Source organism: Plecotus auritus (assembly GCF_963455305.1).
Source record: "Plecotus auritus genome assembly, chromosome: 5".
NCBI lineage: Eukaryota > Metazoa > Chordata > Mammalia > Chiroptera > Vespertilionidae > Plecotus > Plecotus auritus.
The window spans coordinates 174147793-174175007 of record NC_137776.1 but is presented as its reverse complement, the minus strand read 5'-3'; the positions used below and the strand labels follow the sequence as shown (position 1 = coordinate 174175007).

General features: G+C 48.6%; 2 protein-coding genes across 6 annotated transcripts in view; one reads left to right on the top strand and one right to left on the bottom strand.

Annotated features, from left to right (window-relative positions):
- ASTN2 (astrotactin 2) overlaps positions 1–27215 on the bottom strand; it is a 765958-nt gene that overhangs the window by 190213 nt on the left and 548530 nt on the right. The gene's annotated exons all lie outside the window — the stretch shown is intronic.
- On the top strand, positions 368–12352 carry TRIM32 (tripartite motif containing 32). 3 transcript variants are annotated; one of them, XM_080669911.1, is made up of 2 exons: positions 368–439; positions 9282–12344. In XM_080669911.1, the coding sequence occupies exon 2, from the start codon at positions 9362–9364 to the stop codon at positions 11324–11326; it is 1965 nt and encodes a 654-aa protein (XP_080526037.1). In that variant the 5' UTR covers positions 368–439; positions 9282–9361; the 3' UTR covers positions 11327–12344. The 3 variants fall into 3 exon arrangements, with proteins under 3 accessions (XP_080526037.1, XP_080526036.1, XP_080526038.1); XM_080669910.1 differs by having other exon boundaries at positions 373–439; positions 9285–12352; XM_080669912.1 differs by lacking the exon at positions 368–439 and adding an exon at positions 6733–9179 and having other exon boundaries at positions 9285–12338.

Sequence of the window (27215 nt, the reverse complement as noted above, 5' to 3'; positions counted from 1 at the left end):
TTCTCAGAAGGGAAAGCTGAGGTTCAGAGGGGCCTTCCAGACCTTGAGGTGCCCTGGCTTTGCTGAGGACCACTCCTGGAGGTCACAGTTTAGCAAAGGGGTTAAAACACAGATTGGAGTCAGGGTTAGTTCCCGAATCTCTGAGCAAATTTAGGGAGGCCCCTTTCGGCTCAGTTTCCTTATCTCTACAAGGGAGACAGAAAGCTCAGCTATGTATTGTCAAGGTCCACAATTAGCTTGCCTCTCCCCACCCACTGGGCTCGGAGTACTCCGGTCTGGCCGACTACAAGCCCCAGCATGCCTCAGGAAGCGGGGTCGAGTGACAGACAGGTGGCTCTACGAATTGGAGCCGGCCAAGGGATTCGCTGCGGCGCGTGCGCAGAGGGCAGCGGGCGGGTGGGCTGGAGGCGGTTGCCGCGTCGGAGCCACGGGCGGTCAGGTAGGGGGCGGGAAGGAGGGTCGGGGATCGGGGACCAGGGCCCCTGCGGGAGTCACGGGCTGCTGGTGAGCGGCGGGGTATGGGGGCTGCGCAGTGGCAGTCCCACGCTTGAATGGCAGGGTAGGGGGACCGGATTGGAGGGGCAGGAGCGAGGTGGAGGTGGGGGTGGGGGTAGGGCTGGTGCAGGGGGGATTCCCTGGGACTGAGAAATCTGAGGACCTGCAGCTCTGGGCGAGGAGGTAGGGGCTGGGAGACGCTTCGCGGTGCAGCGTGCTGGGAGGTATGCGGTAATGTGTGCCCCCCCTCCCCCTCCCCGAGGTGGGTCAGAGTGCAGCATCTGGGAGACGGGAGGGGATCTGTAGGCCCTGGAGGAAAAGGGTGCAGAATTTCGGAGATCTGATGACATTTGGGGTGCATAATCTAAGGAGGTTTGAGGGAATCTGGGGGCGCTAGGATTCTGGGGCTGCAAGATCTGAGATCAAAGGGAGCAGCGCGAGGGGCTCTCCTAATTGATAAGGAAGAAGCATTTTCTGGGTAGCACTGGGGAAAATTGAGGAGGCGGGTTCTTGGAGGAATCAGTGGGAAGCAGTGTCTGGTTTGCAAAGAGGTGAAGGTTTGATGACAACACATGTTAGGGGGGTGAGTAAAGACGAAGGCGCAAGGTTTGAGGGTGCACAGTGCTTGATGGAATTGGGGGATCAGATTGAGGGAGGGCAGCAATCTGAGGTGTGGGGCTGGGGTACTGGGGTGCAGGGTGGAAGGCTGCAGAGATGAAAACAGATTAACGGATCTGTTTCAGATTTGGGGCATGCGAGTGAAGAATTGGTGAGGGTTGCAATATGGAGCCCTAAAGACTTGAATTCTGTACTGTGAGGGGGTGGGGCACTGGGTTTGGGGTGGATTGAATGGTGGGGTAGCGATGTCCTAACGATAGAATTAAAGCGCTCTGACTAGATTTGTGAGTTGTTGGCTGCTGAAGGAATTTTCCTGAAGTCTGCCTGGGAAGCAGAGTTCTGGGGACTGGAGGACCAAGAAGTGATGCATGAAACCATGAATGTATGAAGTTTAACAGCGTTCAGGGTTCAGCAGCAAAGTCCTAAATCCTGCAGGAGCCTGGCTTTCTCTGTGAGAGGGCCGAATCTCCCTCGCTCATTAATCAAAGATCCCTTTGCCCGAGGCAGCCATGGTACTGCCACTAACTTGCCTGGGGACCCAGGCCTGAAAGTGGTAGGTCTGGGGGGAGAAGAGAGTGGTCAAAGGGGGCATGAAGCAGGAAACTACCCAAGGTCCTCCACCTAAGCTTCCTCTGCCTGCCCCTCCAAGCTGAGGCAGCAGATAGGATGTGAGGCATCCAGAAAAATGAGAGGAACGTCGTGATCTCAGGCCTTATGTTCCTCATCAGCTAAATAAGTAGGTGGAATTAATCCTGCATAAGGTCCATGGCAGCTCAAAGAGGCAGTGGCTCTGTGAATGAAGTGTTTGGGCTGGGAGAGAGACAAGGGCATATGTACTGAGCATTAGGTCCTGTGCCAAGTTCTGCAGCAGTGGTTCCTAACCAGCGCGATGTTGTCCCCCAGGGGATGCTTGGGAACATGTGGGGACATTTTTGGTTGTCACAGTTGGCGTGTGGAGCATCACTGGCCTCCAGTGGACAGACACCGGATGGGGTTTAACATCCGTGCACTGGACAGCCCCCGCAATAAAGAATTATCTGCCCAATGACCATAGTGCCAAAGTTAAGGAACCCTACTCTGTAGTGGGGTACCCTGGAATCAGATCCTGGCTCTGTCACGTCCTGATTTGGTGATCTTGATCCTGACTTAAGTTTTCATAATGGCCCTACTAAGTAGGCTCTACTAGACCCAGTTTTACACGTAAGGAAACTAAAGCATAGGAAGTGACTTGTTTAGGTTGCATGGCTAGGAATGGCAGGGCTGGGCTTATACTCAGATCTCAGTAAACCTGTATATTCCCAGTTGCCTTGCTTTGTCCTTGCTGGACTTGCTTAAGTCTTATTTTCCCAGCCGATTCCCCTCCAATGAAAGGACAGTCCGGTGAGAATGCCTGAAGATCCGGTTGAACTCTTAAGGGGGTAAATCTGTCTAATTAGGTAGGGAGTAGCCCTGACCTTTGTTCTGATTTGCTCTTAGATTGGGACCAGTGGGTAGATAGGGAAGGAGCTTTAGGTTAGCAGACACGATGAGGTGTAAGAGACTAGAAGGTGAGGTATGGAGGTCACTGGCTTGAAAAGAATACCTCATCGCAGGGGCTGAGGCTGGGGACAGTCATAACTGTTGTTCTCAGTGGTATCTTTTGGGCTTCTCTCCCCTGGGACAGAATAACAGCATTTGTTCTCACAGCCCCAGGACTAGCTGTAGCATTGCTGAAGCCAGTTCAGAAACATAGTAGGACTGGATCAGAAGCCAAGAGACTTAGCTCGAATAGTCACACACACACACACACACACACACACACACACACCCTTAAGGACAATATGTAAAGGAAGTGGAATCAGCCTGGGAACCAGAGGCTTGAAGTCCAAAGTCCTGCCTCAGCTGCTAATTTACTAAGTGATCTTGGACAAGTGCTTGCCCTTATCATCCACAATCTATGTTTTAAAAATAAAAATAGCTACCATTTATCACATGCTTATTATGTGCATTAACTCTGTTAATCTGGTCAATGACTCGGCCAATAATCTAGGTGTTACTTCCCCATTTCACACATGAGAAAAATATTAATTAAGTGTTTCACCAGGGCTAAGTAGTGAAAGCCAAAACAGGGATGCAAGCCCATTCTGACTCCCAAGTTACATTATACGCGTTTTACTAGAAGGCCTTTCAAACACAGAATCCACACACACACTTAACGTCTGGAGAGCGGTTGGTAGTCAAACGCTGATAAGGCCCTTGAAGTGGATCACTGTCCATACACACTGACCTGCTGCGTCTGTGACACTCCCTCCCCAAAATGCGTCTGGTTGAACAATCAGATTTAAAAATCATTCCTAGCTGCATTTACCAGCCGCTCAGCCAGACTGCAGCCAGCTCGGGAGCTGTGACATCTTTCAGTCAATGTGGTTTTATGGCTGGAAGTGGACATACTTGGATTTGAACTTCACTTCTACTATTTATTATCTTTCAGACCTTGGACAGATTGCTTTTCTCTCAGCCTTGGTTTCCTTATTTATAAAGAGGAATAACACATACTTCAAATAGTTATTATGGGAATAAGAGGTTATGTATCGAAGGTGCCTGGCATTCAATAAATGGTAGTATTATGAGAGATTATAAATATGAGAGGAAGGGAATGCTAGAATGGGACTGAGTTGCTTTGCCACCAAATTTCAGTAACCCTAAGTAGCCCCCACTAGGCTCCCCAAACTGCTGTCCCTTCTTGTACCTTTCCCAGGATCTGCTTCCTGAACCTTGAACCAAAATCTCCTGAGTAAATGTGTGTTAATATGCAGAGAAAGGAACTGAAAGTTGAGTGGGTCAAGTTGAGTCGGAGTCCCCTGAGAAAATACCATTGATCCCCCCCCTCCCCCCCCCCCCCCCGCTTATCCTATATTCTTTGAGTCACATTGGCATTCCCCAAGTGTTTGTGGAAGATGCAAGGGGACCTTTCTAGGTCCTTCAGTTTTAGAGGAAGGACAGAGAAAAGGCAAGCATTCTTCCCACAAACTATCTTTGATTTCACCTGTCTTTTGATTTAACCTGTCCCGACATATTTTAGCCAAAGCTTCCTTCCTCACAAGTACTTCCTTCTGGGTTTTAAGTGCAGGCTGGTGCAGCTTTGAGGTCAGTCCTGTGTTTCCCTATAAGCCTCTACTTGTTGAGTTTATCCTAGCTGTTTGCAAGGTGTCTTATGTGCCTTAAGTGAGTTTCAGAATCTTCTCCCACACAGGACAGGGTGTCAGGTGGGGACCTCACTGACTTTCTTAACATCAGTCCTGCTAGCCACTCCCAGAGAGTGACCACTGGTGGCCTGCGGTTGGCCATGCCCTGGATTAGCATTCCGTTCAAATGCAGGAGGAATAAACACAGTGTAGAAAGCCCTCGCGAAAGGAAATGTGATAAGCCTTGCAAAAAACCAGTCAAACCGGGGCAGTGACAGACCTCTGTGTCTGGTGGAAAGAAATGTGGTACTTTTCACGTTTCTTGGTTTTTAGGTGAAGAGCTGGTTTTGCTCAAAATTATCTCTCCAGTATTTTCATGGGGCTTGACTCATAGTAGGTACTCAGTAAAGATTTATTTAGTTGCTTAAAGTTCTCCAGTTTTGGTCATAGCCTAAGACCCCAAGGGGCTGATAGAAGTATAGGAGATACAGGCAGCTAGAAAACTACCCCATGGTGGGAATTCAATCATTGGATAGAGATTGAAACCTTAGGTCATCTCTCACCCTTTGATTCTGAGATCAGGTAAACCAGTCTCCAAGGAAGGCTCAGAATGTTTACTTTTGAAGTGTATGGGTCTGGTATCTTGGGGATGGTCTGCCTATTGAAAGTGCCTGGTCATTTCTTCTGATTGGCTGGGTGGTGGGCCACCGCCGCCCGCCGCTGCTTCTATTAAACAACTATTATCTATTGCACGGTTAATTGTATGCCTTGCTTGTTATTGCACTAAGCCCTTTATCCACACCATCTCATTTCATCTTTACAATAACCTTGTGCTGAAAACACTATTTTGAAGTCTCTCAGATAAGCTGAGAACTAGAGAGGTGGGAAACCTTGCCCAGGTCTCCAGGGTAAGTGACAGAGCTGGGATTCAAGCACCGAAAGCCTGATTCCTGAGCCCACTGTTCCCAGTTCCGCCACGTGACCTAATGAGGTCTTGATTTCTCTCTCCGGTCTCAGTTTACTTATCTCTGTTACTCTGTGAGATCATTACTAATTGTGGCCGGCCATATTTAGTCTCTGCAAGAATGAGTTGGCCAGAGGTTTCTAGCATGGCTTCTTAGTGTCCTCAATCAGATTCCTCCAAAGCTGACTAGTCCTTTTCTTCATCTTTATGTGCCATAGAAGGAAAGATTCTTTACCCTTTCAAAATACAGTTTGTAAACGGGACATTCTGTTAACACTAGAACTACTTTATTATTGTTCATCCTGTTCCTGACTGCTATTTGTCATAATTTTAGTAACAGTCTTTCATGGCATACCCACCCATTCCAGGCTAAGCCCTTCATATGCATTATCCCTAGTTGCCAGTAGCTTTTGTATAAAATAAGAGCACATGTTAGTGGGGCTGAATAACATGGGGTTAAATGACTGCTCATTTGATCCCAGGTCTGTCTGTTTTTCTGTCATTTTTTTTGTTTGTTTCTTTTTCTGCTACTCTGGTTATCTCTGTCATGGACTGGGATGCCAGAAGGGACTGGATCAGGCTAGGGAATGACTAAAATTTTCCTGCTTAAGGGATAGATTTTCATCTGGAGCTGGAGAGCTGGGCTGGCATCAGATGGGATGTGCAGTGTTGGTCGTGAGATTGAAAGAGTGGGGTACACTGAGGTGAGGGGTCAGGAGTTAACAGTACAAAGTGAACAGGACACATGTTCAAAATTTCATGAGGCAGCCAGGGTTATAAATAACATGTTGGTGGTTCATTCTGATTGGCTTTAGATTTCATAGCTGGCAATAGTGGGCAGCTAACTTAAAGACCTGGGAGGGTAAGACAGTTCCTTTCACCCATCTAGTCTTTCCAGGGAAACTAAGTAATAATGGAGTTTCCATTGGAATCCTTCTCAGTATGCACAGGACTGACCGGATCTGCCCTTCTGGAGGAGAGGACCTGTATCTGTCTATCACGGAGCTCCGTTAAGGCTAGGAACCTGCATTCCCAAGTCATAGGAATGGGAGACACGGCTCAGGCTTTTTCCAGGTCTGAGGCTGTCTCCGTGCCTGCTGCTTTAGTGATGGGAACTCATGCTCCCTTGGCAGAGCATGAAAGCTTTGGGGAAAGAATCCTTGACACTGTCTTCTGCCTCAGAGAGCCCAGTGAAGGTGCAGACAACTGAGCTAACTCTCTGTACGGATGTGCACATAGTAAGTTCATTTTTTAAAGGGGACAGCTTAGATGGGGAGGCAGGCAGGCAAGCTTTTTAATCAAAGAAAGTGGTATGGTATTCCAGAAATGCAGGGGAAGAATGTGTTGGTATTTTTACAAGTTGGCAGGCTTGTTCAATTAGCTGATCTGCAGTGCCAGCTCTGGGAAGCACAGATGTCCCTGTGCTTTGTAAGGTAACATGCTCTGGGTCCAAACACCAACTGTCGCCCTCAGTCTGTTGTCCCAGATGATGGGAGACGGGAGCTATTTTATTGGTTTAGAACTGAGAGGGTTTGCATGGTTCCTGAGTTCAGGTTTTTATCAGTATTTCTCTACTATTAGCCTTAGACCCACGGCATTTCAGAACTCAGTGTTCATGGTTTCAGATATCTACAGGAGACCTTATAGGTTCATGACAGGTGGTAATGTGTTATTTTGTTGGGGCATGGATATGAGTTGTAACAGGTTACAGGGCTGCTGTGAGCTTATCAATCACACGATAGCGGCTAACTCTCATAAGGTATTGATTGTTCCTCCCTCCTTGTAAAGAAAATTATATGCTATAAGGCTGCATGGAATCTAGCACATAGTAGGCATTATATGTATACTATTTCCCATCTAGTAAAAAAGAAATGGGTTTCAGGGAGGTGGGAGTGATGTTAGAAAAATTGTGCATGCCTGCTGCCATCTGTCAGATTGCAGTCCAAAGCTGAGTATGGGAAAGTCTGCAATGTGTATCTCTGCATTGCTGCCGTTCTGTATGCCTGGGAAAAGAACTGACATTTGCAAAGCTTTCCTCAGCTTGCCTCGTTGTCCTCAAAACCAAGCTAACTTGCCCGCCACCTCCGTCTCCTCCTTGATGGTTGAGCAGCTGCACATCACGAGACTGTGCAGGTGCAGCTGTAGGATCTGCATTTCCGAAGAGATGACTGTATCTGTGCGCCTCACCTTGCTAAATCTATTCATTCTGATTGGGGGTATAAATTGACAGTGACATAAGGCTGCAGAGCACCGAGATTCTGTGGTTCTACTTCACGAGCATCTGTGGATGGAGGAGGTTGGGAGTATTCATGGCATGTTCTGCGTGAAGCAGGGGTTGTTCCAAGCCTAAAATAAATTGTCTGGCTAAAGCACTGCCATATTTAAAATCTTCTGGGCTTGACTCTTTGGCTCTCGTAGTTCCACCACTTCCCCTCCCTGATCCACTCAGTTTATAAATCTTAGTGATTATATTTCTGGAATATTGCTCAAATGTGTCTTTCCATTTTCACCACCGGCTCGCTGCTTCAGGTTCCCTGACACTTCCGGCTGTCACTCTGCATAGCTTCCAAACCAGTTTCTCTGCCCTTTCCCCCACTCCATTTGAACTTTGCTCATATCAGTTCCCTGCCCCAAAACACGCATTGCTTCACTATGCCCATCAACATGAAGGTCACATGGCTCGTTCCGGCTGTGAAGACCTCTTACAGTTGCTCCCCAGTTTCCAAGCCAGTGAGTATACACCCCCTGCATCCTCCCACAATTTTAACCTAAGGATGAGAGGAAAGAAAACAAGTTTGTTTAAGACCGCTTTGGTGCCCAGTCAAGTCTTCGGGTTTTGTACACTACACATATTATCTCACTTAATGCTTACACTGAAGGCAGGGCAGGGGAAGAAACAGACCAGAGAGGCTACGTGTTCTCTGTTCTCTTCGAATCCACTGAGGTTCTATCCTTCCCCCTGCTTTCTAACCTTTCCTAAGACTGTGCCCTTTGCCTGGAACTCCTTTCCCCCATCCCCACACATCTGTGTGTCCTTCCAGGTCCCTAACCAAGGCCATCTCCCCTCAGGAAAAACCCCTTTCCCTTCACATTAGAGTGAATCTCTATTAGGCTCCATCAAATGTAGTTTATATCTCATACTCCTTTCTGCCCTGATTATTACTACCTGTCTTGTCTCTTTTCCTAAAGTTTGAGCATCTGAAGGACAGAACTTATTCCCTGAAAACTTAGTGGCTAGTCCTTGGTACCTAGTCTTAGATGGGTGGAAAGGTGAGTAGTTATGAAGATAGATGAATGGAAAATGCATGTATTTTTCTGATCTGATGTTTTGCTAATCGTAATTTTCTATTTCTCTGGGTGGTTGGTTCCTAGGCCCCCAAACGTGACGCAGTGAACTCTGTATGACATGATAAAGAAAGCCTCCATGCTTTTGCTCACCGTTTTCTTTGCTTAATGCTGTTATCCCTCGTTGCCTTGTTTGTTGATTTTGTGACATATGTCAGGAGCATCTCTGCTTCTGGGAAGCCTTCGCCACCTCCTCTGGGCAGAATCTGTTGCTCCATCCACTGTGTAATCCTTTTCTGGACGTAACTTTTCTATGCTTTTCTCCTCGTATAAATGATGAGTTGTAGCCAGAATATAAAAACGGTCACCCACATTTATCAGGATACTACTTGTCAGGTGCTCTCCTAAGTGGATCCTATTCATCATGTTATTTAACCCTTCACAACCCAATGTACAGTAGGCACCATTATTCCATTTTACAGGTGGGTGGTGGGGAAACTGAGCTTTGGAGAGCATAGCTTCCTTCCTGCAGGTCACACCACTGAGTATCAGAGACTCCGGAACCTGAGTGTGAGCCACTGTGCGATGCCTTGTCTGACTCGTTCTCTCTGTACCACCTTCACCTGACAGGCAGACCAGTAAATACTTGCTAAGTAAATGAAGGACGGGGTGGGTGATGGTAGCTATTCTCGAAATGTTCCTTGAGTGCATGACTATATCTAGGCAGTGGAATAACGGCTTCTTTTTCTCCTTAGCAGAGTTTGACCTTGTGGAGCATGACTGGTAAGCCGTTCAGTTCTGCGCTGTGCTGACAGGACCCTGCAAAGGAAGAGCGATGGCCACGGCAGCGGCAGCTTCTCACCTGAACCTGGACGCCCTCCGGGAAGTGCTGGAATGCCCCATCTGCATGGAGTCCTTCACGGAGGAGCAGCTGCGGCCCAAGCTCCTGCACTGCGGCCACACCATCTGCCGCCAGTGCCTGGAGAAGCTGCTGGCCAGCAGCATCAATGGCGTCCGCTGCCCCTTCTGCAGCAAGATCACCCGCATCACCAGCCTGACGCAGCTGACCGACAACCTGACCGTGCTGAAGATCATCGACACGGCCGGGCTCAGCGAGGCCGTGGGGCTGCTGCTGTGCCGGTGCTGTGGGCGGCGGCTGCCCCGGCAGTTCTGCCGGACCTGCGGCGTGGTGCTGTGCGAGCCCTGCCGGGAGGCTGACCACCAGCCCCCTGGCCACTGTACGCTCCCCGTGAAAGAGGCTGCTGAGGAGCGGCGCCGCGAGTTTGGTGAGAAGTTGGCCCACCTGCGGGAACTGGTCGGGGAGCTGCAGCGGCGGAAGGTGGCCTTGGAGGGGGTGTCCAAGGACCTGCAGGCGAGGTACAAAGCCGTCCTGCAGGAGTACGGGCACGAGGAGCGCAGGGTCCAGGAGGAGCTGGCTCGCTCCCGCAAGTTCTTCACGGGCTCGCTGGCCGAGGCCGAGAAATGCAACAGTCAAGCGCTGGAGGAGCAGAGCTACCTGCTCAACATCGCCGAGGTGCAGGCTGTGTCTCGCTGTGACTACTTCCTGGCCAAGATCAAGCAGGCAGACGTGGCGCTGCTGGAGGAGACGGCGGACGAGGAGGAGCCGGAGCTCACTGCCAGCCTGCCCCGCGAGCTTACCCTGCAAGACGTGGAGCTCCTCAAGGTCGGCCACGTGGGCCCCCTCCAAATCGGGCAGGCTGTTAAGAAGCCCCGGACAGTCAACATGGAAGATTCCTGGGCCATGGAGGCTGCAGCCTCCGCGGCCTCCACTTCCGTTACATTTCGAGAGATGGACATGAGCCCCGAGGAGGTGGTGGCCAGCCCCAGGGCCTCGCCTGCTAAGCAGAGGGGTTCCGAGACAGGTGCCGGCATCCAGCAGTGTCTCTTTCTCAAGAAGATGGGTGCCAAGGGCAGCACCCCGGGCATGTTCAACCTTCCCGTCAGCCTCTACGCGACCAGTCAAGGTGAGGTGCTGGTCGCTGACCGCGGCAACTACCGAATCCAAGTCTTTACCCGCAAAGGCTTTCTGAAGGAGATCCGCCGCAGCCCCAGCGGCATTGATAGCTTCGTGCTGAGCTTCCTGGGGGCTGATCTGCCCAACCTCACTCCCCTCTCAGTGGCCATGAACTGCCACGGGCTGATTGGTGTGACTGACAGCTATGACAACTCCTTCAAGGTGTACACCCTGGATGGCCACTGTGTGGCATGTCACAGGAGCCAGCTGAGCAAACCCTGGGGCATCACCGCCCTCCCGTCCGGCCAGTTCGTGGTGACTGATGTGGAAGGTGGGAAGCTCTGGTGCTTCACCGTTGAGCGAGAAGCGGGGGTGGTCAAGTACAGCTGCCTCTGCAGTGCCGTACGCCCCAAATTTGTCACCTGTGATGCTGAGGGCACCGTCTACTTCACCCAGGGCTTGGGCCTCAATTTGGAGAATCGGCAGAATGAGCACCACCTGGAGGGTGGCTTCTCCATTGGCTCTGTGGGCTCCGACGGGCAGCTGGGCCGCCAGATCAGCCACTTCTTCTCGGAGAATGAGGACTTCCGCTGCATTGCTGGCATGTGCGTGGATGCCCGTGGTGACCTCATCGTGGCTGACAGTAGTCGCAAGGAAATTCTCCACTTTCCCAAGGGTGGGGGCTACAGTGTCCTCATTCGAGAGGGGCTCACCTGTCCAGTGGGCATCGCCCTCACTCCTAAGGGGCAGCTGCTGGTCTTGGACTGTTGGGATCATTGCATCAAGATTTACAGCTACCACCTGAGGAGATATTCCACCCCTTAGGGAGAAATAGAAGTTTCCTCTGTACCCCGGCCAGCTTCCCCTTCCCTTATTCCTTGGTTACTGGTGGTACTGCAGAGTAGACCTGCCCTGTGTCCCCGTTCCAGCTAGCTAGCTCTAGAATTTTAAGAAGCTGCTTTAGTTTTTATTTGCATTATTTCCCCCCTACATTTAGAACTTTATCAGATGCATTGCCTCACATAAGACCCATGCTGGGGTTAGCTGAAGTTTGATGAGACCTTAGGCACCTGCGAGGCTTCAGTAGAGCCTTTTGCCCTGTATTTGAAGTCTGCCCTTGTATTGAAAGCATCCTTGCCCATTTCCCTGTCTCTTGGCTTTGAAGACCCGGGGCCGTGATTTCCCTCCTGTTGTAGTGTGTTTCCTCTGTGACACTTCCTCTTCAGCTCTGCTGCCCTCAGTGTGGGTGCTCCAGTGGGATCAGCCCCATCTTTCAGTGACATTCTGCACCTCGTATCCTGTGGCATGACATCTCAGGTCTGACCACCTTGACCAGCGTGAAAGCTCATCATTCAGTGTCACCAAGGGAGATACACCGTCCCTCTGGGAATTAGCACCTCTCTGCTCCGGGTTCTTCGTGCCATCGCTGATTGGTCTCTACTTGCGGATGTGACAGAGAATGGATTGACCCTAGTTGGTTGATGTTGAAGACTTGGGTCTGGATGTCGCTTGCCTTTTAGAGGAGACTATGGATTGGAATTATGCCAAAGCACAGGAAGATGGTAATAAACATATGCTGATGTAGTCACTGTTGGATGGTCTCTGGAGCTCATCATTTTTCATCCTACCTCTGTCCACTGACCTGTGCTGAGAGCTGTCTGTGAACTTGGACTGTACAACACAGGCCAGCACCAACCGAGTGGGGAGGGGGATGCATCTCATTTCATTAGTGAAACCAAATTGTTGGGTCCTTATTCTGTATTTCCCTGAAGTGAGTGTATAATACTTGTTTTGGGGGTTTCTTTCCATTCCTCTATCAAGCATTAAATAATTGATAACTGTTTCTTTGTCACTGGTTTTCATCTTTTTATTTCCCTTTAACATATTTTTATTGATTTCAGAGATGGAGAGGGAGAGAGAGATAGAAACATCAATGATGATAATAATTGATTGGCTGTTTCCTGCATGTCCCCCACTGGGGATCAAACCTGAAACCTGGGCATGTTCCCTGAGCAGGAATCGTGACCTCCTGGTTCATAGGTTGATGCTCAACCACTGAGCCATGCCAGTCGGTTGGTGTTGTCTTTTAATTAAATATGGGATTTGTGAGGTGGGGAAATGGGTAAGTTGTTTTGTTTCCATGCTGTTTGGCTTCCATGTCTGGCACTGCATTCTTTGAGAGCCATAGGATCTGCCCAGGTCAAAATTCAGCCCTAATCATCATTATGTAAAGGTAATTCAATCTTATTCCCAATCTTAGGTATACATGTGTATAGAAGCAGCCGCCAAGGTCTAGAGCTGGGGTGGGGAATGCTAGGCCAACGGGCAGTGTAAGGTCCAAGAAATCATTTGGTCTGGCTCTGCCAAGGCATTAGGAATTAATTAAATGTTTAACCAAATATAGTAGGCTAATTTTTAAGTTGACAATTTTGTATGGCCCAGGAATGCTATCCTATATAATAAAAGGCTAATATGCAAATTGACCAAACGGCAGAACGACCGGTTGCTGTGACACGCACTGACCACTAGGGGGCAGACGATTAACGCAGGAGTTGTCCCCTGGTGGTCAGTGCACTCCCACAGGGGGAGTGCCACTCAGCCAAAAGCTGGGCTCATGGCTGGTGAGTGCAGTAGTGGCGGTGGGAGCCTCTCCTGCCCCCGCAGCAGTGCTAAGGACCCCTTGGGGGAGCGGGCCTAAGCCGGCAGGCAGACATCCCCCAAGAAGGCACAGGCAGGGCTGAGGGCACCCCCCTCAGGGCATGAATGTCCTGCACCAGGCCTCTAGTAATGTTATAAATATCCAAATGGCCCTTGGCAGAAAAAAGGTTCCCCACAGTTGAGCAGGGTGTGGTCTAGACCTGTTCTAAACTGAGCCTCCCCTTATCTGCTTTAACCTTACAGTTACGATTCAAAAAGGAAGAAGCCTTATGCTTTTCAGACTAGAAGTGGGTGAGGGGATTTGTGACAACAGTCCTCGAGCTTTGGCGTTTACTGAACTGCACATCTTGCTGTGGGTGCAGGGCTGACGGCAAGCCAGAGAGCGGTTACCTTGCATTCATGGAAACAATATGCTAAGCTAAGCTGAGCTTCTCAAAATTGTGTTTTTGGTGGTGAAGGGTGTTGTTGCTTTGGTTCTTTTTTATTTTGCTTCTGTGGGAATCGCTGCCAAACGATAGGAAAGGAGATAAAGTGATGTTGAACTAATTTGTCTTGTGCTTTTCACCTGGAGAAAAGCCCCATGTTCTGATTATGAAATTGCATCCGGTTTGCAAAGATCGTATACTTGAGAAGAAATTGATCCAATGAAAAGTGCATCACAAATGAGGCCGCTAGTTATTAGAGCCGCTTTCTCTGTAGTGCAGCCGACAGCAGGAGGTCCGTCTTGGCTGTCAGTGAGGGACTTGCTGAGGCAGTAACAGTGTCAGAGGCCCTCGGAACATGGTTTTCAGCAGGGAAATGACTATCCCAGGCTGGCTTGCTGTAAGTAAACTAGGCCTGGGGTCGTGGAACTGCTGGTGCCTTTGGAAGGAAATGCTACCACTGCTGGCATTCTGCATTCAGGTTTGCCCATCTCCGAACTGCACGCAAGTACAGCAGAGTTCCGGGGCTCAGGATGGAAATAAGTGTAGTCTGCATGTGTTTCTTTCTTTGATCTGAGTATTTTAGGCTGTGCTTAGCTTCAGTTATCTACCATGTTGACTAAATTGCAGAGTATAACTCCAAGAAACTAATCTGCTCAATTACAGTTTTTTTTTGTGTGTGTGTTTTTTTTTTAAAGCAGCAGTACCCTTATTCAAATAAAGTCTTACATGCAGGTCTATGTGTAGACTAGATCAGAGAGCAGCCGCTCCAGTTGAGCAGGTCTGTGGACTGAAGGACAGGCTTCAGCAACCCTCACCTGTGCACCCCTGCAAAACTCCTGTGAATCTACAGAACATTTGGTGAAAAGCACTGAGCTATAGCATTGCTTATCTCCTGTCCATCTGATTAGCCCTGCAGCCGTGGCTGAGTCATAATTCCTCTTCTTGAAAAGGATGAAAATGGATCTTGCATCCAGGAAGTGTGTAAGACATGAGATCACAGATGTACAAGTCCCAGTTCTTGGTGACAGTTTTTGTTATTCCCATTCAATGATAGCAATTACTATCTTCTTTTATTGAGTTGTTCAAAAGAGTGAAGCTTCCCAACCACTCCAAACAATACCCGCCCGCTTCCCTATTTTACACATTCCCAATGGGCAACCAGAACCCTCCTCAGGCATCTCCCCCAGCCACACGTCTCCAAGTACATCTGAACACCATTCCTTCTGACCATCTCTCTACCTGCTCATGTTTCCAATGCTGTATAAATAACCATGTTGCAATTATTGGCCCATAGAGTTGAGCTTTATTGAGGGCTAACTTTAATAGCTAGCTACAGGCACCTGGCATGGTGTCTAATTCGGAGTAAGCCCTCCGTTTTAAACGGGCCGTTACTCACTGGACTCAGTGGTGATGGGTCCTCCCGGAACCTGTGTCTTTCTAACACAGCCCCTTACGTTGGGTAAATACTCTCAGGCAAGCCCTTTTATAATGCATACACAAGCAAAACAAAACAACACTAAAGGCAAACAAATGACGTTCAGGTTGGTTACGGCCCAGCTTTCCTTTATCATTCTTATATAGAATTTAAGGCCTTGGAGCCATGATCCATTCAATATTCACTGAGTACCTACTGTGAGCCAGGTACTGTCCCAGGTTTCAGAAAAGAATAATTATAATTATATTATTGATGTGTCTACTTTCTCAGAAATTATTTCACAGTCTTTCCTGTCTTAAGTATTTGAAATCTAGTGTTCCATTGCTCTGGACTTCCTCAAAGGCCAGGGACAGGCAGTGTCTGAAAGACTCTGAGGATCATACCAGTGTGTACTACACTCCAGCAGGAGGTAGTCCACAGAGGGGCACTCATTGTTTCAATCAGTAGGACAAACGTAGCTGAAGTCTTAAAGGTAGAGCGAGTAATGCTTACACAGTGGTGCTTTTAATCCAGTACTAATTAACGGCTTCTGAAAAGTGAAGTGTTACCCAGGCCTGCAGGAGGGAAATGGAAGGGCAGAACCTAGTGTGAAACGCGTGCCTCTACCTCGCACCTGACCAGCCTGCTGATCTACACTCAGGACGTGCAGCCCCTCAAGGGATCTCCAGATAAATTACAGATGTGAAACGGGAGATGCCTGGATGAATTTCACAAGCATGGCAGCGATGAGGCAGGAGGCTATTTAGCAAAATACACACTTAGACTAGAGCCCTATGGCTCTCTTTTGTCAATATCATTAATGTTCATGGTCCCCTGGCTAAGCGAAGTTAGTGAGGCCACTCCAGGGTGGCTATTCTAGTGGGAAAGTCACTGGGCTCGGTCTGGGGCTGAGTCTCAGCTCTGACTCTTAAGTAGCTATGTGGCCTCAGGTGATCACCATATACCTGTGTCTCCTTATAAAATAAGGAGTATTGACTAGAATCCCTTCTGGCTCTATGATTTTAATTGATTTCTTAATCAACTAGAATTTTGTTGAGTTTCCCCCCAATGTTTTTGTATAACCCTTGCTATAACTTTCTCGTGTTTACATGAAAGTAGTAGAAAGACCCTGCCTTTGGTAACCAGCCCCATGTTGGTCCAGTTGCTCACTCTGCCCCAAAAATATGACCTTAGGTCATTTACTAGCTATCATCACTCTGTTGAGCTACAGTTTCCTCACCTGGTAAAATGCAACGATAGCTTATGTTTTAAAGGGTTGTTGCAGGAACGTAAAGATAATGGGATAGTATATGCCATGGGATAGTATATAGGATCTAATTCAGAACATGTGGTTTCCATTGCAGGGAGCAAAGACTTCCTTCTCCTCACCATGACTGATGCAGATTTTTCACCTTGACACTGCGGGAGATTTCTGATTTGCATCGGTGATTTAGGGGCACTGCCTGGCTTCTTAATTTAAAACCTATTGGAGGGAAAGTGGGCTTGCTGGAGGGCAGATGCAAAACTCCCCAGCAATGTGTCCCAGTAGGAACTTTTTGAAAGGTTCAATGGAGTCAAGAAACACAAAACCAGGCATGTTTAGCTCTTTCTGTAGATGGCTAGAGACTAGCATAAAATGGTTTTCTTCCTCCAGGTCGATATTCATTAACACGAATAATTTAAAAAATTAAAATAAACCATAAATATCACTGCTAGGTTGGAGATAATATAACATACGATAGTTTAACATGTGCAACTCTGGAGAAAAAACAACATATAAATGTGAGCAGGCAAAGAACTCTCTCCCCACCCACCCAACTATATACAGTAACTACGAAAAGAAAAATGAATACAGGAAAAGGAAACAAGTAAACAAATAAAACTGTGAACAGAGGTCCACAATTTGACCCAATTAGAAGTTAGGTCCTGAGTTTAGTTCTGCCTCCCCCTCCCCCACCACTTACCAACTATGGCCAGTGAGTCCTTTAGCCTCACAACCTCAGTTTACTCATTGTTAATAACCGGATGCTGCTTACTGCATTATTCTGAAGAAATGATGGATGCATAACACTTGGTACACTTACAGACATTCATAAACTTTCAGTAGTGGTAAATACTTTCATAGTAAATGAATCTCAAGATTACCCACATTTTTGTGATAGAAGGATTATATGAAACCAGTGAGGGAAACCTATTTCCCTCAAAGGAAAGTCATTTAGTAACTCACTGAAATCCTGATTAAAAACCTGAAGAGTTTGTATGAGTGTGGGTGTGAGTCAAACACATGTCTTTGCTACATACATAAAATCAAGAATTTCTTTTGGTGATTTACTCAGTTTACCCAGTTATGATGCCACTGTGTATCTTCACAGAATATTAAAATCTGAGATTCTACTCATTCACTCTATCACTTCTTAAATATGTATAAGACATCTACTGTTTGTTATTATTGGCAGTCGTTATATGAGCATAGAATGCAAAGATGACTCAATCGTGAATCCTGCAGTCAGGTGGCCTGTGGTCCAGCTGGAGAAATGGGACATGTAAGAAACTACGAACATGCTGAAGAGTAAGCGGTACGAGATGGAAGTGGAACGTCAGGCATTTGAGAATAGGCTACTTCTCCTTGGGAGGATCTGGTTGCTGAAGGGCCTTGCAAGTAGAGGGAATATCAGGGACCAAGGTACAGCATTGTAGGGAAAAGTGAGACGGTTCCAGCAGGAAGTTCAAACCACACAGGAGTGAGGGGGCATTACAGGGTTTAAAGTGACCCATTTATTGATGACCGCCCCCCTTTAGGTAATGATGCCAGTGTTCCTTTCCCCTGCCCTAAGCTGTATCACCAGTGCCTGTCAGTAGCCATGGCTCAATGAGGTTTCGTTTTCATAGAGGTGGGAGGGTGTGGATAAGAATCCCCTTGGAGACCGGATTGGGGCTGAGATGGAAGGAGAAGGTGTAGTTTGAAAAGTCACCCCTCCCCATATTTCACTCTCTCTCCTCACTGAGAATCCCTGATGTCATCTGTCTCAGAAATACATTTTCTGCCTTTATAAAAATCCTGAAATAATACCCAATTGCTTCCCCTCAAAAGCCTGAGCCAAATGAGTCTCGACACCGTTTTGTAAGAGTCTCACTCTCTTTTATGATGTTTGATGCTGACAGCTTTCAAAACCCATCATCTCCCTCTCCCCCTCATCTGCCCCATATCTGGACATGCTGATAAGAAAGCTTGAATACTTCCACCTTTGGGGCCAGTGGGAAGTTCAAACCGCACAAGCCCAAGCCCAGCATGGAAGCTCTCACCCAGCCCCACCTCCGCGCCACCGTACACTAGTAAACCAAGCGGGTCTCCTTTTCCTGCTCTCAAGTAATCTCTGAACCACTTGGGAACCTACACTGCTCTCCCCAGAAAGCCTCGTTATGTGCGTCATAAACCTTTTCATGCCCCATTGGTACATGCCTTGGTTCAGTCTTAACAGTTTTGGGGGTAACCCCTCCTGTCTATGGGATAACCACAGCAACTGGCACACTAACCAGTGTTTTAGGCAATGACCACCGTCACTGGTGGCTTTCTTCTCGCTTTGATTTGCCAATGGCTCTGTTTCGGGCTAGCTTGGGCTCTGAGCTGTGCTGCCTGAGCTGCGTTTGCTGAGCCCTGCCACGTCTCTGTTATAGATGTACTTGAACTAAGGCGGAAGCTTGCCAACTGGCACTTAAGAACAGGAATAAAGTAGCCCTGGGTGCTCTGGCTCCGAACACGTGTGTCTCAGGTTGGCGCGTGTACCTGGAATCCCGCGTAGGCTGTGACCACACTCAGCGGAATTACTCTTGGGGAGTAATGCCCTGGGACTACTGGCCATTTGTTGCAACCACACATTGCCCCCAGTCTCTAGAGGGCTCGGGAAGCGTACCCCGTGCACAATGTGGGTTCACTGGCGGCGGCTCATGTGCAGGGAGCACGGTCCCTGTGTGGAACGCTGTGGACCACACTCTAAAAGCAGATGGCCCCGTAAGGTTCCACCGGCTGTCTGCACTGCTGCCCTGTCCCTGCTCCCCCCGCCCCGCCCCCCGCAAAAAGTCCTGATCTCTAGGGTTACAGGGGGAAGCACCCATCGCTCCCCCGTGGCATATCCAAAGGCTTCATTCAAGTCTGACTTACTAGTAAGTCCATGGCCCTTAAACCCTATAACGCAACCATTGCCACGAGTCCTAATCCTAATGCTAGGGATTTGCCCCTCTCTGGAAAAAGACATTTATAAATACTAGTATGAGCAGGGTAGAGAGGACTCCCCCAACCCACCCAATGAACTGTACACAGTAACCACCAAAAGAAAAAAAAGAAAGGAATACCGGAGGAAAGAAACAAACAAACAAAAAAAATGGAAGCAGAGGTCCACAATCGGACCCTATTAGACACCTACAGTTTACTAAAAGACTTCATACAACAACAAAAAGATAAAAGGGTGCCTACTGGCTTTTGCACCCCCACAACATGTGTTCTAAACTAAGTTTTAACATCTGCTGAAATGCACCAGTATAGCCTTAATCAATACTGGGGCTCAAATTAGAGTTACATGCACATGGGCGTTCTCCTACATTTAGACAAAGTACCCCCTATAATAGGAGGGGAGTTACCGAAGATATTTCAGGACACTAAGGAAGACAAAGAGGTATGCCTCTCCTTAATCATTGTAACTACTGCCTTGCCAGAAATTCCCCATAGCTACAGCACCCGTTACCCTAAAATATCCATACTGGGCATGGCCACTCTGACCCAATGAGGAATAAATTAAAGTTGAGTTAAGTTGCTGTCACATTGGCTTGCCAAAATGAGACCCCATGGACCTCCTCCTCCCATTAGTTAACATGGTTAATGTGGCCCCGTTTAAACAGGGCCTTTGAGGTTTGAAACCCTTATAAAAGACCCATTTAGAAATAAAGTGATTATCCCCTCCACATCCTAATCTCGGAGCCTGTGCTTCTCCCCTCAGGATGGATGCTGCAACCTGTTAATGCTGAGGTCCCGCCCATAAGGCTCCCATGCCTAATACTGAAATTGCTGATTCCATCCAATCAACAACCGGCAAATGCTTTGCAGTCATAGATTGGCCTCAGATATTATGTTCATTTCGCATTCAACAGCCTCCCAGCCACAGTGTGTCCCCGGGGGCTCCATCCCCCAGCCATTACATAAGAGCCACGCTTGTCTCCTCCCCCTGCTCTCAGACCATTCTGGGACCTCACTCTCCCCAGAAAGCTTCGTTATCAGAGTGACACATCTTTGTACATCCTCTGAGTGTCGGTGTCTGTGGGGCTTCACCAGTTCCGTCATCTGACCCCACATTAGGTGGGAGCCCATCTCACTGCGTCCGTGACAACAACCGTGTCAAGTTAAACGTGGAGAACAACTTCATACTGGGATAGACGCAAGCTGTGTGAATTTAATTGCTAAGAAACCTCATGAATGAAACCATGTGTGTTTATGAAATGGCATTCAATATTTACACTTAACAATAATAATAACTATCTCAGGCCCAAGGATCCAAAATGTGTGTGACAGTTTTGGCGAGTATGGAAAAGTGTCAGGAATCAAGTTAAATTTAAAAACGTATGGCTCCGAGGGTGGAGGGAGCAGGCGTGCCTACTAGTCTTTCCTCACCCAATCCAAGGCTCAGGGGCTGCCTCTGGGAGAAAACCACGTGCAGTGATCGATACCCTGGAAGGAGTGACAACCACAAATGGGCACATGTACCCTGACCCTGCACAGAGGACTGGCTAATGGTTAGCTACATGAGAGGGCCAGACCCCTGGAAATCTGTGCTGCGCCCTTCTGCTCTGGTGACTGTGGCCAGATATGCCCATTTGTCTCCTCAGTGAAATGGGGAGCGGAATCCCAGCCTTCTTAGTGTGCACAAGGACTGCTCTTCACCAGTCATAGCATTGCACACAGGGAAAACCGGCCCGGAAGGAACAGCAAGGGCCACTCTCTGAATGACCTAATGCCTCTAAATACAACAATCCTGGGCGTGGAAAGAGAAACAGCTCCCCACGGAAAGGCGTTGCGAAAGGGGAACTTTACTTTCATGCTGGGGGGAATTGCCTTCTGCTATGACTTCAATAACCTACACAACTAGGTCTCAAACCTGCATTTTCCAGGCCATACCTTTCTTTTGATCACCAGTGTGTGTGTGTGTGTGTGTGTGTGTGTGTGTGTGTGTGTGTGTGTGTGTGTGTGTGTGTACTGTATCCATTTTATATTGCCAAGTGATGTGCCAATTGTGAGCTAGTGCATTACATGCCAATATCCCTTAGAAACCTTGCACTCAGCATATTCAAAACAGAACTCAGCTCTCCAATACCTTCTGTTCTTCTTTTGTTCCGCGTAAGAGATAGCAGCGTGGACTCAGGCACTTAAGCCAGAAACCTTGCCCCCATCTCTAACATTTCCCTCACGTCCCACCTCCTACCACCATTCAATGATAACGTTCCCATCAAACTAGCAACTTATTATAATGTTGTTCACATGCATTTACTCTTTTCTTCAGCCTCACAACTATTAAGTATAAGCTGCTATTATTTTTTCCTGAAACAACTGCTATAGCTTCCTAACTTCTCTTCCCCAACCGAATCTAGCATCCTGCATATACTTACTTCCTCCCTTCCCAAATCATGCCCCATCACACACCAGCCAGAGTCGAACTTGGAGATGCAAATGCTACTAATAATAAATAAAGCCTTTAAATGGCCTTAAATTGCTCAGAGGAAAAGGACACATTCCTACCATGGCCTGCACATTAGTGGGTCTGGTTCCTGGATAACCACCTTTCTAGGTTTATCTCAGCACTGCTTCCTCCCTCTCTGGCAATCTGCTCAATCCACTGCCCGCCTTTCCCTGCCCCTTAGCTTAGGACCTGTACTGTAGGTGCTTGCCTTGCTACAGGCATCACTCTCACTCTCTCTGCCTACTTATCCTCTAAAATCTTACCTCCTCCAAGTTTTGGGGGGTGCCCTTCCTGACCCACCACCCAGTTGGAGTCAGGTGGCCTTGGCACACTTCAGGTTTCCTCCTTCTATTGTCTGCACGTTGCACTATGCTTTCCTCGTTCCCATCTCTCCAAGACCAGACTGAGCTCTGGGAAGGCCGCATGACAATGACTTTACTGTTGCATCTACAGCACCTAGCACGGTCCCCGGCACATAGCAGGCACTAAACGGTTGCTGGTTAAAGCCAGGGCAGGGGTCAGCCAGCTCAGCTCCAGTGTGGACTTGGATGAACACTTTGGTCGCATGCGGCACCAGCTGTTCCTCCACCGCCTGCTCCTCCCGCCAGCTGCCCCCCTGAATCACTGACCATGGCTGCGACACAGAACGGGCTGGAAGGTGGGAGGGAGCGCTTCCCCCAGACTGCATTTTCCTCAGAGACTCTTCTCAATAATCACATGATTAAACGATGCCTTCCCTTCTGGAAACTCAATCAAAACTTTGTCTTGGAGCAAAGTTGCCACTGGAAAACAAGGCTCAAAAGACACCTCTGATTGTGTGGTATGTAAACTCTATCTCAATAAAACTGTCACAAGAAATAAATACCTTTGGACACATGGGCTCTTGAATTGCCTCTTAACACACTTTCTTGGATGAAGGAGGGAAGAAAGGAACCTAATTCGAGTCCTAATGCTTTCAATGACAAAGTTCCCTTTGAGCAACTTGCTTATTCTCCCTGGGGCTCTATTTCACCATCTATATTAATAGATTTATTAAATTAAAGATCTTTCTGCTGTAAGTTTCAATGATTCTGGTGCCACAGACCTCAGGGACATCTTGGACCAAGATCTCCAAAAGGAGCCTTCCCTCTCCCTGGACACCTGTGGGATGGGAGAAAACAGAAATGCAGATCTCATGGACCCTAAGGAGGAACCCCTGGGGCCTAGGACTGGCGTGTCAGATGTAGACAATCAGGCCAGCCCAATGGACCAATGGTCAAGTCCGTCTCCAGGGCCTGGCTCAGAGCCTGCACCCTGACCTATAGCCAAGGCGTTGCTAGGAAACAAGGCTCTGGCGCCAGCTAGCCGGCATCAGACTGGCCGGACTCATGCTGATCTGTCTGCCTCGTTCCTCACTCTTCCTGACCAAGTACTTCTAACCATTTCAGGGGAAAGAGAAATGCTGCTCAGAGAGAACTCTTTCTGGAGTGCCCACCAAGGTGATGTGATAGCAAAATGCCGATGGCTAGAGGACTAGAGAAAGCAGGGACGGAAGAAAGAGAAGGCCAGGGAGAATATCTTTTGCCAGCTATGCCTTTGAGTAATGTATCTTCCCCCACCCAGAGCCTCCGTTTCCCAGGCATAAGGAACCAGCATTAGAGGGTTGTTGTGGGGGTCAAGTGAGATCATGTATGACAAGTGCCCAGGGAACCTCCTGGCACATGGTTCTCAGTACACGGCGTGTTGTTACAGGGAGACAGTAGAGCATGAACTTCAAAGTCAGACAGTCCCTGGAAAACTCCTGCCTCGGCCTGTGACCCGCCAGTGACCTTGCACAGGTGAGTGTTTCTCCTTTGGAAGATGGGAAGAATTCTCTCCACCTCATGGGGTTACTATGGTCTTCATAGTAAGACCTGTCTAGCTGGGGTCATGTGATTTATCAGCCCATTGTAGGAACTCAATACAAGTCAGTCCTTGTTGCCTGCTCCTGTCTCCCCTCCATCAACACACACACACACACACATACACACACACACACACACACACACACCCTACACATTCTTCTGGACCACGACAAGCTTGGTATTCAGCTTAACATGCCTCAGTTTCCCCACACGTGAAATGCAGATGGATGTGCCTCCCTACAGGCCTGTTACGAGGAGGAAATGGGATGAAATAACGTATGTGCAAGAGCTCCGTGAGGTGCACTGTGAGGAGCACATGCAAAGGGTTATTATTTTTGGGATGCACCAACTGGAAAAAGACGAGGGTGTTCCGTTCCAGATGGGCTCGATCTAAACTGGAGAACAAATGCTTTTTTTGGTAATTTCATCTGGTAGAACGGCAGTCTCGTGGGCCTATTTGTGTTTAATGAACCACATCTTGTATCGTCTTTTTACATTGTTCCGAGGAGAAATAAGTTGGCTCTCTCCTCTGGCATCTGCAGGCTAGAGAATGTCCAGTCCTGTTTAACCTCTGCTCTCCCTGCCCTCTCCATGGAAAACTGGGGGGAGCGGGAGAACAGCACTCAGCCTCCGCCCACCACCACACCGGGACCACAAACTCAGCCAGGCTGAGATCTCTGACCCGTGTCATAATTAAGGTGTAAGGCTCAGTGTGACTGAAAGGCAGACAGCATGGGAGCAGGTGGGGCTGGAGAGGTGGGCTGGGGCACATCCCATCTGAAAGGGCCATGGGGAGGAGATTGGAAATGAGTCTCAGGGCAATGACAAGGCACTCAGGAGTCTTCATCCAAGGAGTGACATGATGAAACAGGTCATCATGTTTTAGAAACATCTGGTGACGGTTACTTGTATATGTGAACTTGACTGGACCACTGATGTCCAGATATTGGTCAAGCATTAGTCTGGATGTATCTGTGAAGGTATCAGATAATCAGGAGGCTGAATAAAGGTGATTGCTCTCCCGAATGTGGGTGGGCAGCATCCAATCAGTTGACGGCCTACATAGAACACAAAGGCTGACCTCCTGTGAAAAAGAAGGAACTCCTCTGCCTGACTGTTTGAGGCTGGGACATTGATCTTCTATTTCCTTTTGGACTTGAACTAAAGCATGGGTTCTTGGGTCTCAAGCTGGCCAGCTATGGGACTGGCTCTCTTGGATTTCCAGTTTTCTGAGAGGATTTTGGCTTGGAACTTCACGGCCTCCATAATCACATGAGCCAGTTCCTCATAATACATCTCTCTCTCTCTTTCTCTCTCCTTATATATATGGAACCAATGAAATATACCTATCTTTCATACATAAATCACATATGATATATGAATATACCACACATATCCTGCATATTAATATTATAGGTAATAAAGGTATTTTTATCTATCATCTCTAGCTATCTATCTACCTACCTACCTACCTGCCTGCCTACCTTTGGTTCTATCTCGGTGAAGAACCCTGGCTGATCCATGTCCTCAGGGCTGTTGTGTGGTTGGGTTGATGGTAGACAAGAGTGGATGCAGGGAGACCATAGGAGGCCAACACTGGAGTCCAGGCAAGACATAAAATCAGCTGGGGACAGGGTGGTACTTCTCTAGGTGGAAAGAAGTGGGCAAATTCCAGGGCTTTTTGGGAATTAAACTGGGAAAGACGGGATGGTTTGGAAGTAGGAGGAGTGAGGTAGGGGGGAGAAGTTGGAAAGGACACCTAGCTTCCTAGGTGTCTGGTCTGGCTCTGAGCAGACAGCGGTGCCCTTCCCGGGAGCATAGGGAAGGGCCAGCAATGTGGGGCAGAACCGGGGTGGGCGGGGGGGCTAGCATGATGGCAGATATCAGAGGGAAGCTTGGAGGCCGAGGTGTAAAGTGGTGTCATCAGGGTAGGGGTGGTAGCAGAGAGCGTGGCTGAGATTCCCCACGGAGAGAATGCAGTCCAAAAAGGGGGTCCAAGGGGGGCCTGTGAACCGCAGTGACTAGTTCGGCAGAGGATGAAGCTGCCCAGGAGACAGAGAAGGAGCAGGCCGGAGCAAGGCGGGCCCTCAGGAGGATCTGATGCCATGGAGCAAACTCATACAGCGCCTCAAGCTGGAAGCGGGCAACTCCATCAAAGGCGAATGAGAGGTCACGCAAACGGGATTTGCGAACTGCCCCTGGGTGATTAATCTCTGGGGTAACAGACCAGTACCCGTGCAGCTCTGAAACGAACCCCTTCCATACCTGCTTGCCGCCTTTGAAGTGTGTTCCCCCAGGAGACTGAATGGGGACAGCTCTCCAGCTCACATCAGCCCCTGGCCGCACCTGTCCTCACAGAGGAGGTGACATTTACTACATCTTTCCCTTCCTTCTCTGCTCCCACCCCAACCCCTGGGCTGCCTTTCAGACAGCCAACCTTCCTTTAAATAGTAGTGGAGACAAGTTCCAGCTGACGTTCAAAAGGGCATTGTAATTCAAATGGAAAGGCAGAAACTCATTCCCTGGACAGCCCTGGGAAATTAAAACAGATACAACATCTTTTAAAGGTGGCGACCGGCATGCATCTGAGGGGGCAACTGTCTATTATGGACTCCCCAATCCCAACTAAAGGGCAGTGCGACCTTCACACCGAGAATGTCCTTTCACCGGGTCACCCAGGCTCCAAACTTGAAAAAGACATCTTAATTGCCCATCTTTTCTCTTCTACACGTTCTTTGTCTCTCCATTTCTCTTTGTGGATTTCCCTGCATTTATCTCTTTGTTTTTCTGTCTTTTCCTACCTTCCTCAGTCAATCTCTCTCTGTCTTTCTCCCCTCCCCCGCCCCCACACACCTGACACGCGGTTACCTGAGTGGATGTGGCACCTATTGGTAAAACAAGTGGGTTGAATGCAGGCAATAATTAGGTGCCCTGCTCAGTGCCAGGCGAGTCCATCACCGATCTGTCTATTCGCTCATTGGATCCTGTATTTTGCAAATGTGAAACCTGATCTTAATGAAGATCACTGGGCTACTAAGAGATCGAGCTGGGATTTGAACCAGGATCCAACTGACAGCAAAACCTGGGCTTTCTCTCCAGATGAGGAAGTCTATCCAATTTAGCCAGAGGAAGGCTACCTTCAAACTGAGTCTTAATCGTGATCTAGGACTAATGTATCAAGATCACAGGTAGGGAGAGCAGGTGACTATCAGGCCAAAGAGTGAAATGAAGGCCTGAGTGGAAGAAAGGTAACTTTCCAATTGGAGGTAGAGCCGAGGACAGAGGCACACAGCGGAAGTACTGAGCTGGGACAAGAGACTCTGCACTTGGCACGGGGCTGGGGGCAGCAGGGCAGAGAGAGAGCCTGATGGTGAACAGCTCCCATGCTCATCCAGTTGCCTGCAGGGCCCATCTAACTGACCTGCCCGGTGCTCCTGGCCCCTCCAGCCTGGCAGGATGTCCAGGATACTGGGTGGTGGCAGAAAGCTCCACCCCCCTGCCTGGATCTTTCTAGTCCTCTGCATGCCCAGGGCCCCTCTGGAACCAGTGTCAGACACTGGGCCTATTGTTCTAGCTTTCATTTTGCCCTGTTATAGGGAAAACAATACACTG

What these genes read in the sequence shown, in the direction of transcription:
- TRIM32 (XM_080669910.1), top strand. Translation starts at nt 9,362, where the DNA reads ATGGCCACGGCAGCGGCAGCTTCTCACCTGAACCTGGACGCCCTCCGG.